Source organism: Bombus flavifrons, chromosome 18, assembly GCF_040668555.2.
Source record: "Bombus flavifrons isolate JBK064 chromosome 18, iyBomFlav1_principal, whole genome shotgun sequence".
NCBI lineage: Eukaryota > Metazoa > Arthropoda > Insecta > Hymenoptera > Apidae > Bombus > Bombus flavifrons.
In genome coordinates this window covers 5,527,997-5,543,643 of record NC_138459.1, presented here as the reverse complement: position 1 = coordinate 5,543,643, position 15,647 = coordinate 5,527,997, and the positions used below count along the sequence as shown (strand labels likewise).

At 39.9% G+C, this 15,647-nt stretch overlaps 2 protein-coding genes across 2 annotated transcripts; one reads left to right on the top strand and one right to left on the bottom strand.

Annotated features, from left to right (window-relative positions):
• Positions 1-209: 209 nt before the first annotated feature.
• On the top strand, positions 210-1,599 carry LOC138189170 (fap1 adhesin-like). The gene is made up of 2 exons (XM_069131320.1): positions 210-225; positions 308-1,599. Exons 1-2 carry the CDS (start codon positions 210-212, stop codon positions 1,597-1,599), a joined length of 1,308 nt encoding a protein of 435 aa, XP_068987421.1.
• Positions 1,600-1,675: 76 nt separating this feature from the next.
• Positions 1,676-2,765, bottom strand: LOC138189169 (uncharacterized). Its single transcript, XM_069131319.1, has 2 exons — positions 1,908-2,765; positions 1,676-1,831 (listed from the first exon to the last, which is right to left on the bottom strand). The coding sequence occupies exons 1-2, from the start codon at positions 2,763-2,765 to the stop codon at positions 1,676-1,678; spliced, it is 1,014 nt and encodes a 337-aa protein (XP_068987420.1).
• Between the last annotated feature and the right edge of the window lie 12,882 nt (positions 2,766-15,647).

Sequence of the window (15,647 nt, the reverse complement as noted above, 5' to 3'; positions counted from 1 at the left end):
GGAAGCGGCGGAGGTGGTGTTTTCACATTCTGTCCCGGATAATGATTCTCCGATACGATATTCTTGATCTGGAAAGCTTTGTAACAGATTCAAGATGTTTAGTGGCGTTGGATAAGGTAATGCTAAGATAATGACGATGCGAATGTGGTTGCCGTTAAAGGGGGTGTCGAAGAGGGTGTCCAAGGAGGTGTCCAAGGAGGTGGCCAAGAATGTGGCCAAGGATGTGTCGAAGAGGGTGTCCAAGGAGGTGTCCAGGGAGGTGGCCAAGAATGTAGCCAAGGATGTATCGAAGAGGGTGTCGAGGAAGGTGTCGAAGAGGGTGTCGAAGAGGGTGTCGAAGAGGGTGTCGAAGAGGGTGTCGCAGAGGGTGTCGCAGAGGGTGTCGCAGAGGGTGTCGCAGAGGGTGTCGCAGAGGGTGTCGCAGAGGGTGTCGCAGAGGGTGTCGAAGAGGGTGTCGAAGAAGGTGTCGCAGAGGGTGTCGCAGAGGGTGTCGAAGAGGGTGTCCAAGGAGGTGTCCAGGGAGGTGGCCAAGAATGTAGCCAAGGATGTATCGAAGAGGGTGTCCAAGGAGGTGTCAAAGGAGGTGGCCAAGAATGTGGCCAAGGATGTGTCGAAGAGGGTGTCGAGGAAGGTGTCGAAGAGGGTGTCGCAGAGAGTGTCGCAGAGGGTGTCGAAGAGGGTGTCGAAGAGGGTGTCGCAGAGGGTGTCGTAGAGGGTGTCGTAGAGGGTGACCAAGGAGGTGTCAAAGGAGGTGGCCAAGGATGTGTCGCAGAGGGTGTCGAAGAGGGTGTCGAAGAGGATGTCCAAGGAGGTGGCCAAGGAGGTGGCCAAGAATGTAGCCAAGGATGTATCGAAGAGGGTGTCGAGGAAGGTGTCGAAGAGGGTGTCGAAGAGGGTGTCGAAGAGGGTGTCGCAGAGGGTGTCGCAGAGGGTGTCGAAGAGGGTGTCGCAGAGGGTGTCGAAGAGGGTGTCCAAGGAGGTGTCCAGGGAGGTGGCCATGAATGTAGCCAAGGATGTATCGAAGAGGGTGTCCAAGGAGGTGTCAAAGGAGGTGGCCAAGGATGTGTCGGAGAGGGTGTCGAAGAGGGTGTCGAAGAGGGTGTCCAAGGAGGTGTCAAAGGAGGTGGCCAAGAATGTGGCCAAGGATGTGTCGAAGAGGGTGTCGAGGAAGGTGTCGAAGAGGGTGTCGCAGAGAGTGTCGCAGATGGTGTCGAAGAGGGTGTCGTAGAGGGTGTCGTAGAGGGTGACCAAGGAGGTGTCAAAGGAGGTGGCCAAGGATGTGTCGGAGAGGGTGTCGAAGAGGGTGTCCAAGGAGGTGTCAAAGGAGGTGGCCAAGAATGTGGCCAAGGATGTGTCGAAGAGGGTGTTGAAGAGGGTGTCGCAGAGGGTGTCGAAGAGGGTGTCGAAGAGGGTGTCCATGGAGGTGCCCAGGGAGGTGGCCAAGAATGTAGCCAAGGATGTATCGAAGAGGGTGTCGAAGAGGGTGTCGAAGAGGGTGTCGAAGGAGGTGTCCAAGAAGATGTCAAAGGTAGTGTTGGCGATCGTCTAGATGTTCGGCCGGTTGTGCTCGGCCGATTGTTCACTTCAGTTTCGTCTTGATGCAGAAGCGTGTGGTGACGAAGTCCGCACACACGACAGGATCCGGAAGTACAACAAAGAATCGAGTGCCCCTTTCTCAGGCAATTGGTGCACACGGAAATTTTTTTGGCGACTGTAAGACGTTCCTTGACTGATTTCGCCTTGAAGATGTCGCAAGTCCAAATTCCGTGCGATCCTTGGCAGATTGGACACGGAGAGTGCGTAGCGGTGAATGCGTTCCTCCGTGGACAGCCTTGTCGGAGAGGCTTGTGTCGTTCTGGCATTCGTCTTGCCGGAGTAGCAACGGATGTCGTTATGACACAATTTGCCTTTTTTTCAAGGAAATCTAATAAGTGAGTATACGGAGGCATTTTCTCGTTGGGTATAGTGAGCTTCCATTGTTGTATGGTATCTGGATTTAATTTGGACAAGAATAGGCCGATGATAATTGTGTTTGACGTGACTGGGTTACCTAAGTTCTTTAAGGCACGCAGATGTTGTTTCATAGTGCCGATTAAATTAGCCAATGTTTTCGGTGTTTCTTTAGTCAGTTTGGGATACTGTTGCATCGCGGAGAAGTGACGTAAACAAATTTGTCGTGGGCAGTCAAATCTTTCCTTGAGAGCGGCGATAATGTCTGTATAACTAACTTTAGTGCTTTTCAATGATTGAACATACCTCGCTGCTCTACCAGTTACGGATGCCTGGAGATAATGTAGCTTTTGTATAGGCGTCAGTTGGTCGTTTCGGTCTATGGTGGAAGAGAAGATTTCGTAGAAGGCACTCCAGTTTTCGAAGGTGCCATCGAAGGTAGGTAAATGTATGTTTGGTAATTTCATTGCTATTGGCCACAATGTTGCGGAAGATCTGACGCTTATATGTGTTGCAGGTGGTGATGATTGTGTGCTATCAATGAGTTCTGTTAATTCTGTATCCAGGGCGTGATAGAAGTGTAAGATGGTTTCTAGGCATGAGTTTTCTTCTTCGTCGAGTAACTCTAATTCTTCTTGGAGAACGTTGAACCGGCTCCACAATTCGTCAACAGTTTTGCGGTATGACATCAAGAGAGCTTTGTTCTGCTGACGAGACTTTTGATATTTGTACAGTTGTTTCGACGTTAATTTGAGTCGATGGAGTAGGAAACCTCGTTTCTGCCTCAACAAGCTGATCTGTTCCGCGTTAGCCATGTTCATGGTGGGAAGGGAGGTTGCTCGTCGCTGCACCGCGGACTGTGTGAGTATGCTTCGCGATGAAGGTGTTTCCTTCTCGAAGTTGACCCTCTAGTTGTTGCGAGATTAAAGTTGTTGGAACTTGCTGTTGGAACTGATAGTAATGCAGTGTATGATTGTGGGTATCACTGGGGTGTACACTGTTTCACTTGACAGTAGTGCACGTGGCACGAAGCAGCAAAATGTTCGACTGTTCGCGGAGAGACGCGTTCGCGGTAGCACTGAATTAACAATACACCTTTTACTCCAACAACTTCTTCTCGTAGAATATAAGTTTTAGAGGTATTAGTTAAGATGTCAACTGATGGACAAGAAGTTAAGATGCTGACTGGTTCAAAAGCCTGAAGCAACTAAATTTCTGCCACGATGATGTTGCAGAGGAAAACTAGTGATGGGTGTGTCTAAGGACACAGAATAAGCGGATTCGTTAATGACAATTTTCCTTAGGAAGGTAAGGGCAACGGTCATCGCTGCCAATTGGCTAAAACGAAGGTTGGCGGGTAGGGAAGATATTTTCAATTACTTGTTTGCTGTAAAGGACCTTAATTATAGAAGTACTAAGATTTATGGTGACTTCTTAAGAATATTGAGGGTATGCGTTGAAGTTATGTATGTATTAGTTAGGTATGAATATAATTGAAGTTAGGTATGTTTAGACTTCTACCTGTCCTCTGGCCCGAGGGATAGAGTCCTTTTTGTGTAGAAGGTCACGGGACGTAATGTCACGTCCCGCACTCCGCACGTGCTGTAGCAAAAAGAAAACGAAAACTACAATATGCAAATAGCGCGAGTGGCGATTCGAATGCAATAAAATAAAATAAAATAAAATAAAATAAAATAAAATAAAATAAAATAAAATAAAAACACTTTAATAAAAGATTAACTAGATATAGACACACGTAAAAATATTGTTAAATAAGGGTGACTAATTGACTAACAAATAGGGATGTATGTATATAAGAAACGCGAAAATATATTAAATAGAGTCGATTAATAAACAAAAAAATATATATATACAGGGTGGTTGGTAACTGGTGGTAAAAGCGGAAAGGGGGATGATTCTACGCGAAAAAAGAAGTCGAAAATATAGAATAAAAATTTTTCGTTTGAGGCTTTGTTTTCGAGAAAATCGACTTTGAATTTTCGCTCGGTACGCGTGCACTTTATCACGTCTCGTTATAACGGATCTCACTGTAGATCATTGTCTCGATGGAAAAATTTAAAAAAGAGATTAAAAAAAAATTAAAAAAAAAAATTTTTATTCTATATTTTCGACTGTATACCACCCTGTATATATATGTACCGATTAATAAACCGAGGGAGCCGCGAACCGATCGAACCAATCAAGAATAACCTATAATTCGACAACTCGACTAAGGATAAACTATGATCCGAAAAACCAATCAACCAAAAGCGACTCGCGATTTGAACAAATTAATTAATAAACCATGACTCGATACCATATAACGTAATACTACATGACATAATACTATACAACGTAATATTCAATCATAACCTACGATTCGACAATTTAATCAAATCTCGCAATGACAAACATGAATAATCCAAAGGAAAGCGCAAGGACTTTTAAATAATTGGAAGCAAAGAAATGGGCACGAGGAAAATCAACGAGGAGCGTCAGTTAGCGCACCCCAATCGATAAACCTCATAGAATAACGAAAATAAATAGAATAATAATAGCAAAACAAATAGAACAATGAAAATATCGCACTGCGATCCGAAAATTTAATCAATAGCAATCAGTGATTCAAAACTAATCAAGAGCAACTCGCGATCTGAACAAATTAATTAATTAAGAAACATCAACAAGGAAGAGAAAAGGAATAGAACGATAGGAATACATACTTTAATAACAAATATGGAATACATAAAATACAAGAAATCTACAAAATCAACTAATAAACTAACAAGTATAAAGAAATACGCATTACGATATAACAATCCAATAGATACAAAAATTGTATACATACATATCCCTAACCCTAATCATAATGAGAACTCGACATACATATATATTGTTTACATAATTAAAATAAAATATATGAAATATATAAAATTACAATATCTACATTAATAATTAACTTACAACGAATAATTTAATAAAACGTGCCTGGCGGAAGATACAATATGAAATTGAACAATTATTAATCTAATAATAAATAGGAATATACAAAATTACAACATAAAACGAAATATATATGTCGGAGATGAAAGGAAAACCGGAGCCTTCCCTTTACAATTTTGAGAAAGTCCTCTAATGCTTTAGCCTAGATTTTATCACAGCTGTAATTAAGCAATTGTTGTCATTCAATCATGTCATTCAATTCAAGGTACAATGGGATTGTACCTCGGAGGTGTCAATATAATGGAACACACGTTGTATTAATAATCAAACTCCAGGCAGAAACTGCTTAGCAACGGCGATTGGAACTTTCTCGATGCTTCCAACGAGTATATAACGAACAAATGCAATCGTACAGCGAGAAAAATTTCCATCAATTTATTATTCGTGCGATCGCCTTGGAGAGTGACACATCGAGCAGTTTTACCTAGAGTCTCAGCAATCGTATTTTGTACCTAAAATTATTATACGCATAGTAAAGAGTTATCCCGTTGACCGTGGATTCGTTTGAACCCAAGAGCATTGTTAATAGCGTTCATTAAACTCATTATTCGTTAAACTTATTATTCGTAAAACATACTATTCGTTAATCTTATTATTCGTTAAACTTATTATTCGTTAATCTTATTATTCGTTAAACTTATTACTCGTCAAATTTATTATTCGTTAAACTCAATATTCATTATACTTTGTAAAAGTCTTGTATACACGTGTAAATATAATCTCTGCTTCGTAAAACGATGGCTAATCCAAACGAAGAATTGTTACGCGCCCTAAATTCTAATGTTATCCCGACATATATATGTCGGAGACGAAAAGGACACCGGAACCCTCGCCGGAACCTCGGAAAAAGCTATGAACATGTAACGAAAGTAATTAAATAAAGTACTGTTACTCGATCTAGTCGTATTTGGTTTGCGATAGTAAAGCCTAGACCCAAGGCGACCATCCGTCGCCGAACGTAGCCGCGGCCAACGGGACGGGCGTGCGATTTAGAAAAAAGGGCATGGAGCGATAGTATGACCCTCATTAAAAGGATACCCATAGAGGTACCCGGCAGTAAAACACGCCAACGGTTCCTTCGGACAAAGAATATTAGATATTGAGGCACGTACACAGCACAAGTCCAGTTAGCCTAGGACCGGCTATAAAACCTGGGTTTTTTTGGTAATTAAGATGCTTCTAACGGACAAGTAGTCTTTGTCTCAAGTTGACCAATAGACAGCGACGTCAACTTCCCTCACTTCGAGAACGAGGGCTATCCTGGGAGAGTCCGATGATTTCGTGTCCTGGCAGACACCCGCATCAGAGTTGCCCTCGGTGGCATGATGGAGACGAGATTCATTTCTTTCTGGAGAGCTCGCCTACGAAGGTAGCCGCGCCTTCTGATCCGAGTAAGTGCATCCCGTTGGTCGCGGATTCGTTAGGGACATAGGGATACCAATTCGATTATCGCGAGTGTAGTCACCGTCTTTGATTGTCGCGTCTGGAGTGCTTGCTCACGGAATACGAGTTCAAGTACGCGGGATAAGGTCATGATGGCCGACTCCGAAGGAGGCTCACCAAACGCCCCTGGCCCCAGCTTGGGTCATTCTCCGACATATATATATTACGGATACGAAATTTACAATTATGGAATACAAAATATATAAAAATTACACTACTAAAAAACACTTACTAACAAGTATGGATATACCTAAACACATTAACGCATATATACACATATAGATAAACAAAATACTATTGCTAAATAAAATTAAAGCCAGCAGATGGAGCGTCAGGATACATTTCGCGAAATTTGTCTATACACCAGGAACGTACAATAGGGGAAATTGCCCCCTGACCTGAAAGGTGATGACGCAAGTGAGCATCCAGAACTTCGGTAGGAATATTCTCAGGAAAGCGAACCTTCGCACAATCACCTGTATCAAGCACCTCGAAGGAAGGAAGACTCGGCGAAAACTCGACGATATCCTCGTTTGGCAGGTTCAAGTCAATGACCGAGGAATCATCAGGACACGATGCCAATGATGGAGCCACGGTGTCAACCTGGGTGGAAAGCAGCTTCTCCAACATCTTCAACCTTCGTTCAAGGCGTTCCACACCACCAAGCCGACCACGTCTTCGCGAACCATTCACGTACCTTTTTCGTGACTTCCTCTTCCCCTTCTTTTTCTTCTCGCACTAAAACAATACACACAAGTTTGCGAAGACAAAACGGATGAAACAACATACGAAACAGGACGAAGTTAAAATAAATTAAAAAATCACATACTTGTACAGTTCGTACAGGCGCGAATACCTCCATGTCCATAACTAAAAAAAAACCGAAGATAACAATCATATAAAATACTGATCGAAATCCGTACAATGTGAACAGATAACAAATAATACAAACTCATAACATGCCATTACGAATAAAGAAACGAAGACAAGATAACCTCAAAATGTAAAACTATACACCTTTATAATTAAATCAAACACCGAACAAAACCGTCAAAACCGCGCATTACAGACAACCACTTCGCATCATTTCCCATAAAACAACAAATTAAAACTTACTATTACGCAAAGAAGTATTTTATTGAAGAGCAAGAAATAACGCGTGTTATACGTGCGAGGACTCGGCAGAACAATGAGATGCCCGCCGCCGCTCTCACGCTCTCGGTATGGAGAATTCTAGAAGCATCGCAGACGCAACCTCAGCAAAAGATAAGCTGTTACAATATCCACATCTTATCACATACCTTGAATGTTTCCACTAGCATCAAAAGGGAATATGAGAAATTAAGAGACGGCATAAACAAGACAACCAAGAAGACGAAACTTCAGCAACATCCACGTTTCTCAGGTAGCATCGAAAGGGAATATGAGAAATCAAGACATGGCGTAAATAGGATAACCAAGAAGACGAAACTTCAGCAGAAGATAAGCAGTATCCGCGTTTTCTCAGGTAGCATCAAAAGGAATATGAGAAATTAAGAAATTAAGACACGGCGTAAACAACATAACCAAGAAAACAAAATCTCAGCTTAGACTAGCAATTATAATATTCACATTCTGTCGCGTAGCAACGTTATGATTCCCATGGGAACGATCTGTCACGTGACAATTATTCAAGATATAAACAAGCGTAGTGACATAAGACAGTCCGTTACCATTTGAAAATCAAAGTGTTCACACTGTCATTCTATCAGTCGACGCCAAGTTAGCAAAAATTTCGGAGTATTAATAGTTTTTTTTTTCTATTTATTTATTTAAATTTTACAATTTGTCCAGTAGGACATTTGGTAAAATGTTATATCTTGGTAAATGTTATATCTTGGGAGTATTAATAGTTGGTTACCATTTGTCAAATCGAAGTGTTCACACCATCATTCTACCAGTTCGTCTGTCAAATCGAAATCAAGTTAGTAAAAATTTTATAAGTATTAACTGTTAGTTACCATTTTGTCAATTAAAGTGCTCACACCGTCATTCTATAAGTTGTCAAAGTTCGATTAACCGCCAAGTCGTACAATAAAACTCGATCGACTCCGCATATATTTAAGGTGAGAATTTAAATTCGTATATTCTCTTCTCTGATAACTTCGCAGTTGTATAATGTTTGATATCAGAATAAAAGTATCTGTCGACAATTATAATCGACGAATAAAAATATCGAGCATACAATTAACGCGGATTTTATTTGAGACATCTTGAATTTACAACGACCGTTCGCTGTATCAACTAGTGATTACGGTGTTTTCAATTACAGAAAACATCTATGGTTTTCGTGTTTCTCTTCCCATTGCCAGATATTTTTTTTTTTTTTTTTTTATTTAGTTGTTTACATTCACAATTTGTCCGATTTGGACATTTGGTAAATTTTTCTAGCTTTATTACTAAATGATAAAAAGTGGATGGCTACCCCAGCGGGATACCATCTTCTAGTTTGTCTATTTTATTTCTTTAGTGAGGCCAGTGGGGTGTTTTCTCTTTAGTCTTTTTTTTTATGGGAGTTTTGCTCGCTTTAGCAGCCAGCTCGTTTGGATGTGTTGCCGTTCTTTCCTTGTTTTTTCCGTGTACCTGCCGATTTCTTCTTTGACTGTTGGAACTTTTAAACCTTTGCGTATACCCTCGTTTCTGAATCCATATTTAATTAATTTGTTTTTAGTAAAGGCAGCGGCTCCTGTTCCAAGATTTTCATTTTTAAAACCATTGGTGTAAACGTGCATGAAATTGAGGCATTTAAAACAAAGAGCATTAAACAGATTTTTCCATTCCTGAGCAGATAGTACTTCCTTTTTGTATATTACGAGCGATAAGTCGATAACGGACGCCTTTAGTGCCCAGAGAAGCACTTTGTAAAATTTGCTTTTTTTTTTTTTGTATAGCTGATAGATTCTAATTCGTCAAAATACAAAGGTTTGTCAATTAGAGTTACACTTCAATTACAGTTTAGTGATTTCATTGCATTAAATAATTATGTTTCTATTTAAAATTATGTTCAACTGCTAGAATTACAATGAAATAATATCTTACAAACATTAGGGTCTTTTTTCTATCGCTGGTAATTTTCATCTTTAACGTTGTTAGAATTTATTCTCGAAATTAAGATTAATAATCTGTGGAAGACACAATGTTTATGTTAAAATAATATTATGTGATATTTATTAAACAAAAAATTACAGAACCAAAAATATAAATGAGTGTTATGGAATATTGACAGTTGGCTAGTTATTCTTAGACTGACTGACTTAGTGACCCATGGCTCCTGAAAAGATTTTGAATCCCATTCTCTATGCAGTAATGAGTGTGACCTGTGTAGATGCTGTGTGGCGGCACGTGCTACGGAACCTTCCAACGGCTTCGCAATACAAAGCGCTACGCCGTCAAAGCGTGACACCGACGTACCCAATCCATATCCTTACGCTTCTTCCGCCGAATTCTCGGAAGAGCATACACGCGCCAGCCGCCGCGGTACATGTAATGAACGCACGCTAGTGGGGATATCGCTGGGCACTCTATAAAAAGGGAAACAAGGAAAAGCTCGGGATGGTAGTCGATGGCAGTTAATGGCCGTCGATGGTAGTCGCTTTGTTAGTCAGACAGATAGCCACGGTTAATTCGTATCGAGTCTGTATCGAGTCTGTATCGATTCTGTATCGACTCTGTATCGAGTCTGTATCGAAACAGTAGCAGTTTAGTTCAGTAAGCATCAGATCTGTATCGTGATCGCTTGAGTTCGACGTGCATCACGTTACGACCTAAAACGATGCGTACTCGATATAGAAATAAACACTTTTGAAGTTAAACTACCGGAGTACTTACTCTATATATACTTTAACTTTAACAATTTACTTTAATAATTAATAATATAATTCAGTGTGATATATTTTAAAGCACGGTACGGCACATAAATCCACGTCACAATTTTCACACTCATAGCACGATAGTGTTTTTCAAATTGCTCTTCGTTTTCTATTTTGTAGCGACATTTTGAGGTTGAAGATTCTAAAAAATCATAGGGAAGCGGATCGGCATGTTAAAAAGAGCATCTAGTAATGGTATGTTTATATTAACGAAAAGCAACAATTGATACTTGACACTGGCGTATCAAAAACGAAGACAAGAACGTTGTGAGGGCAAAAGAAGTGTCAAACAAGACAAATGAAAAAGATCATTTACTTCAAACGGTGAGCGAATGAGTCAGTAGAGTGTCACTATAGTGGCACGTCGTGATATAAGATGACATCCGCGAAAGCCACTATAGTGGCGCATTGTACCTAAGAGGTTAACTTTCAATATTTCGAGATCATTGATCCTTATGTCCGCTTCCATCGACAGGCTTGCCAAATTACAACAGTTATATTAAAACTTATTCAAATACTATCGTTGGCAATAAAATTTATACATAATAGACAAATATTATTCACAGTATATTTCGAAATATTAACAAATATCTTGCAATCCTGTGCTTGTACTTTCTACCATAAATTACCTAATATAATCATTTCGCTTTTGTTAACTGCTTCGTACCGCATGGTATCACTATAATGTACGCTATTAATTTTAGTTGCAAAATCACTAATCAAGTATGATATTGCATTTTCTGTATCGAGAACTACTACTGTTTCGCTTATACCGAGTCGTATTTTTGCAAACAACTTTGCGAACGATTTCGTATCCTTTATGGACATTTAATCAAATCCACATATAATATATGTAATAAATTGTAAAACGACGCTTGTCGTATTTCTTAATGTTTAGTAACTTAGCGTTGGCGATTTAGAAAAACGAATTTATCTTAGAGCTAATTAATTCTAGGACAACGTTCTGTTTTAAATTACGTGGAAGTATTCCTCAAATCGATAGAAACAAGTTTCATTACGGTTGGATGTAAAGTGTGAAAATTACTGCATGTTACAACTCAGCAAAGACCATCATAGCTGCATTTTAGCCAAGTGTTTGCATGACAAAATTTTGTTACATTTGCATGTCAAAATATAGGTTCTCCAGATAGCGTACAAGCACGGAGGATAAACTGAGACAAGCTCATACATTTTTATTACAAATTAAAGATTTCCCGTTTTGTAAGTTGACAAATTGATTGTGCGGAAGATAAAATTGATTGATTCGAAATTTCGTAGCCTATTTTGGTATGACTATTATTTACTTATCACAGAGCCTCGATATATTGTATGGCAATTTTCATTAAAGTTATAAACAATTTAAGAAAAATGAACTTCTCTGCACTGTTTACTAGTTTGCGATCTAAAAATTAGGATTTTAAGGCTTTAATTAAGGTTATACTCACTCAACCACTCCTATTATCCTAATCGAAATAGGGAATCGATCTATTCGTGACGTCGATTATTCGATGATTATTCGAAGCACAGGATCAAATAAGAGTTGTATAAAATGAGCTTTGCTATTTTCTTCGTTATCCCGACTAATTGCATTTTTTTTTAATTTTTTACATGTCAGCTAGTTAAGTTATCTCGCTAATTTTTTTAAGAAATTGAAGCCCTTTAGTCCAATTTTAAAAAAGTTATTTTGTTTTACAGAATGTTCGAGTAGTTGCGTAAACCAGTGTATATGGATGAGAAATCACAGAAAAACAAATGTTTTAAACTGTTCAAATCTGGATAAAAAATTTGTTTTCAAATTCAATTCTCAATATGAAAACAGACTGTACTATTGCCTATGACAAAACCGAGGACATTTCAAAAACATACTATGAAGATTTTGCAGAACTGTTATAATTCTTTGTGTAATAACAAAGTAGTGTAAAAAGGTGGAATTGTTACTGAGTTAACCCTATCATCTAATAATAAACAGAAAGATAGCAAAGAAATCTCGTTCGTAGCAGGAGCCTACTTTGAGGGTAATGAAACGCAAGTAAATTTGTATTTTATTAAATATATTTTTAAGGTGAAGTCTAATAAAAAGAATATTCCATAAAAGTCTTGTTATTTAGTTTATTGCATTTTAGGGGCTCCGTACAAACCCGAACCAAACGAGGTAGGCGACCACCTAGCGCGCCACTTACAATAGGCACGAATGCCTTCTACAAACAATCAGGAAACAATTCCCGGAACAAATATACCATTTATTAAAATCGTACTTAAGCAGCAGAACCTTCATAGTAAAAATTAAAGATTCATGCTCTGAAGTTAAAGACATCAAGGCAGGGGTTCCGCAAGGAAGCGTCCTAGGACCAATGCTATACACACTATACACGGCCAACATACCAACAACTACCAATAGCAAAATATTGACATTTGCGGATGACACAGCTGTACTAGTCAGGCACACTAACCCTGTAACAGCAGTCACATTACTACAAGAACATATCACAAAAATAGAAAAGTGGCTTCAAGATAAACAAATTAAAGCAAACCCCGATAAATGCAACCACATTACATTCACACTGCGAAAACAGATACCACCAAACATTATACTTAATGGCACGCAAATAACACAAACAAGGCAAGTCAAATAGGACTCCACCTAGATACACGATTTACATGGAAACAACATATTAAATCAATAATATACAAAATACAGACAGCAAGGAGACAAATGCAATGGTTAACAAGTCGAAAATCCAAACTAAGCATAGAAAACAAACTAAAAATATACAAAACAATTATAAAACCAGTCTGGACGTACGGAATACCACTATGAGGAACAGCAGCAATGAGCCATATAAACAAAATAGAGGTAATCCAAGCTAAAATCCTCAGAACAATAGTAAACGCACCATGGTACGTCAGAAACGAAGATATACGGAAAGACCTTGGAATACCAACGGTCAAGGAGGAGATTAGCAGATGCGCAAGAAGGTACAGAGAAAGAATAGCAACGCACCTGAACCGGCTGGCAGCGGAAACGATCAACACATCAAACGTAGAAAGAAGACTAAAAAGGAAACACCCAACAGATCTCACAAAGGACATAACCTAACAAACACGAAGATGGTACCCCGCTGGGGATAACCATCCACGTGTTATATTATTACAACACCAAGATATAACATTTTACCAAATGTCCTACTGGACAAATTGTAAAATTTATTACAATAATAGATTGTTTATTACAATAATAGTGATTGAAAGAAAAAGGGAAAAGCTAATTCTGTTTTTCTACTTGAGCAGAAAATCAACAAATTTGGATCTACTCTGGCAAACCTTTTCGTTTGGCAAACTACATTACAAACTACATTAATTGCCACTAGTCTCTACTACTGGAACTTACTCTTATCTACTGGACTAGATTTCGATGTTCACACACGGCAACTTCTTAAATTCTTTGTTACTTACCTACTGTACTGGCCGTGTCTGAATCAGCCTTTAGAAACTTGGTGGAAATATATGTAGTTTGACAATGGTATATTATCCCGCTCTTCGACTCGTTATGTTGTAACGTATCTTCTTCCGATTAACTTATTATAAGCTTCTAATTTTGATTTTGAAGTTTTAAAAATTCGCGCTTTATATACAGACATCTTATGGTAGAGATTATTGGAAGTTGGTCAATAAATTAAATTTGATTAACAGCCTTTTCGGTTGGGCGTAGCAGCAACTCGAGGTGATTTTGCACGTATGTGACGAGTGTCTTGTAGGTAATATAAAATGATTTTATACAAAAATTAACTTAAAAAACATTATATTTTAATAATCTACATGTATATTTACATCTTTGAACATATTTTTTAATATTTTTTCTGTTTTTTATGATAATTTATAAAACATCTGCCAAGCTGTATCGAAACAAGTATCGCAATAATAAGTTGTTTCATGTCCTTCTCCTGCTTTGTTTCGGTAAGAGCACACCTTACAATACTTTTTTGTTTCTGTTACAACTACATGGAGCTTTCCATTTAACTGAATTTCAACACAATTAACAGTCGACGTCGAAGCTCGATCTCGCGATCGACTGGAATCAGGAGAGACTCATATCGTTGTTCCTTGGAGTGCCAACCTTGTTTTGGTTTGTTAAGTTTAAAGATAAACAAACTTCCCTTCTTAAGAGAAGGGGCCGCTATATAGTGACACCCACGTTTAGATCCAGTTGATTAAAATTTAATAGCTGCTGGCGTTTGTAGTCATCGTGGTTCACTGTGTCGATGTTTATTTGGTGCTGAATTGTTCTTAAGTTGTTTTCTTGATATTATCGTTGCGTTATGTGCATCAGCAACCGCTGGTTCCGCATCAAACGGACTGTCCTGCTTGGACTCTGGTTTCAGGGGAGCAGTTGCGCTCTGAATTGGCCAGCTTTAGGCTTAGTTTGTTCCTTGGAGGTGTCACCATGCTGGCACTGCACAAGGAATGCACTGCTTCGTCTTTCGTGGCGAGATTGTCGTTGAGAGGGTCAGGTGGAATGGTTCGACTGCTCGGTAGTGTTCCAAATATCTTCGTAGTCAGAAAGCTTGTTCATAGCCCTCCAGGAGGCATTCAATAATGCGACTCCAAGATATCGGAACCTTGATAGTGTTGCGAGTTCGTTCTCGGCCTCATTTTCGTTTCGGCTTAACGCGGAGATTCTGATTCGGGCCAATTACAGATATGATCCATCTCGGAAGCGGCGGAGGTGGTGTTTTCACATTCTGTCCCGGATAATGATTCTCCGATACGATATTCTTGATCTGGAAAGCTTTGTAACAGATTCAAGATGTTTAGTGGCGTTGGATAAGGTAATGCTAAGATAATGACGATGCGAATGTGGTTGCCGTTAAAGGGGGTGTCGAAGAGGGTGTCCAAGGAGGTGTCCAAGGAGGTGGCCAAGAATGTGGCCAAGGATGTGTCGAAGAGGGTGTCCAAGGAGGTGTCCAGGGAGGTGGCCAAGAATGTAGCCAAGGATGTATCGAAGAGGGTGTCGAGGAAGGTGTCGAAGAGGGTGTCGAAGAGGGTGTCGAAGAGGGTGTCGAAGAGGGTGTCGCAGAGGGTGTCGCAGAGGGTGTCGCAGAGGGTGTCGCAGAGGGTGTCGCAGAGGGTGTCGCAGAGGGTGTCGCAGAGGGTGTCGAAGAGGGTGTCGAAGAAGGTGTCGCAGAGGGTGTCGCAGAGGGTGTCGAAGAGGGTGTCCAAGGAGGTGTCCAGGGAGGTGGCCAAGAATGTAGCCAAGGATGTATCGAAGAGGGTGTCCAAGGAGGTGTCAAAGGAGGTGGCCAAGAATGTGGCCAAGGATGTGTCGAAGAGGGTGTCGAGGAAGGT

Excerpts from the sequence above, each read along its gene's own strand:
- LOC138189169 (XM_069131319.1), bottom strand. The coding sequence starts at position 2,765 with ATGGCTAACGCGGAACAGATCAGCTTGTTGAGGCAGAAACGAGGTTTC. Across the intron at positions 1,832-1,907 it reads TAGATTTCCTTGAAAAAAAG|GCTGTCCACGGAGGAACGCA; the intron begins GCAAATTGTGTC and ends CTCTCCGACAAG.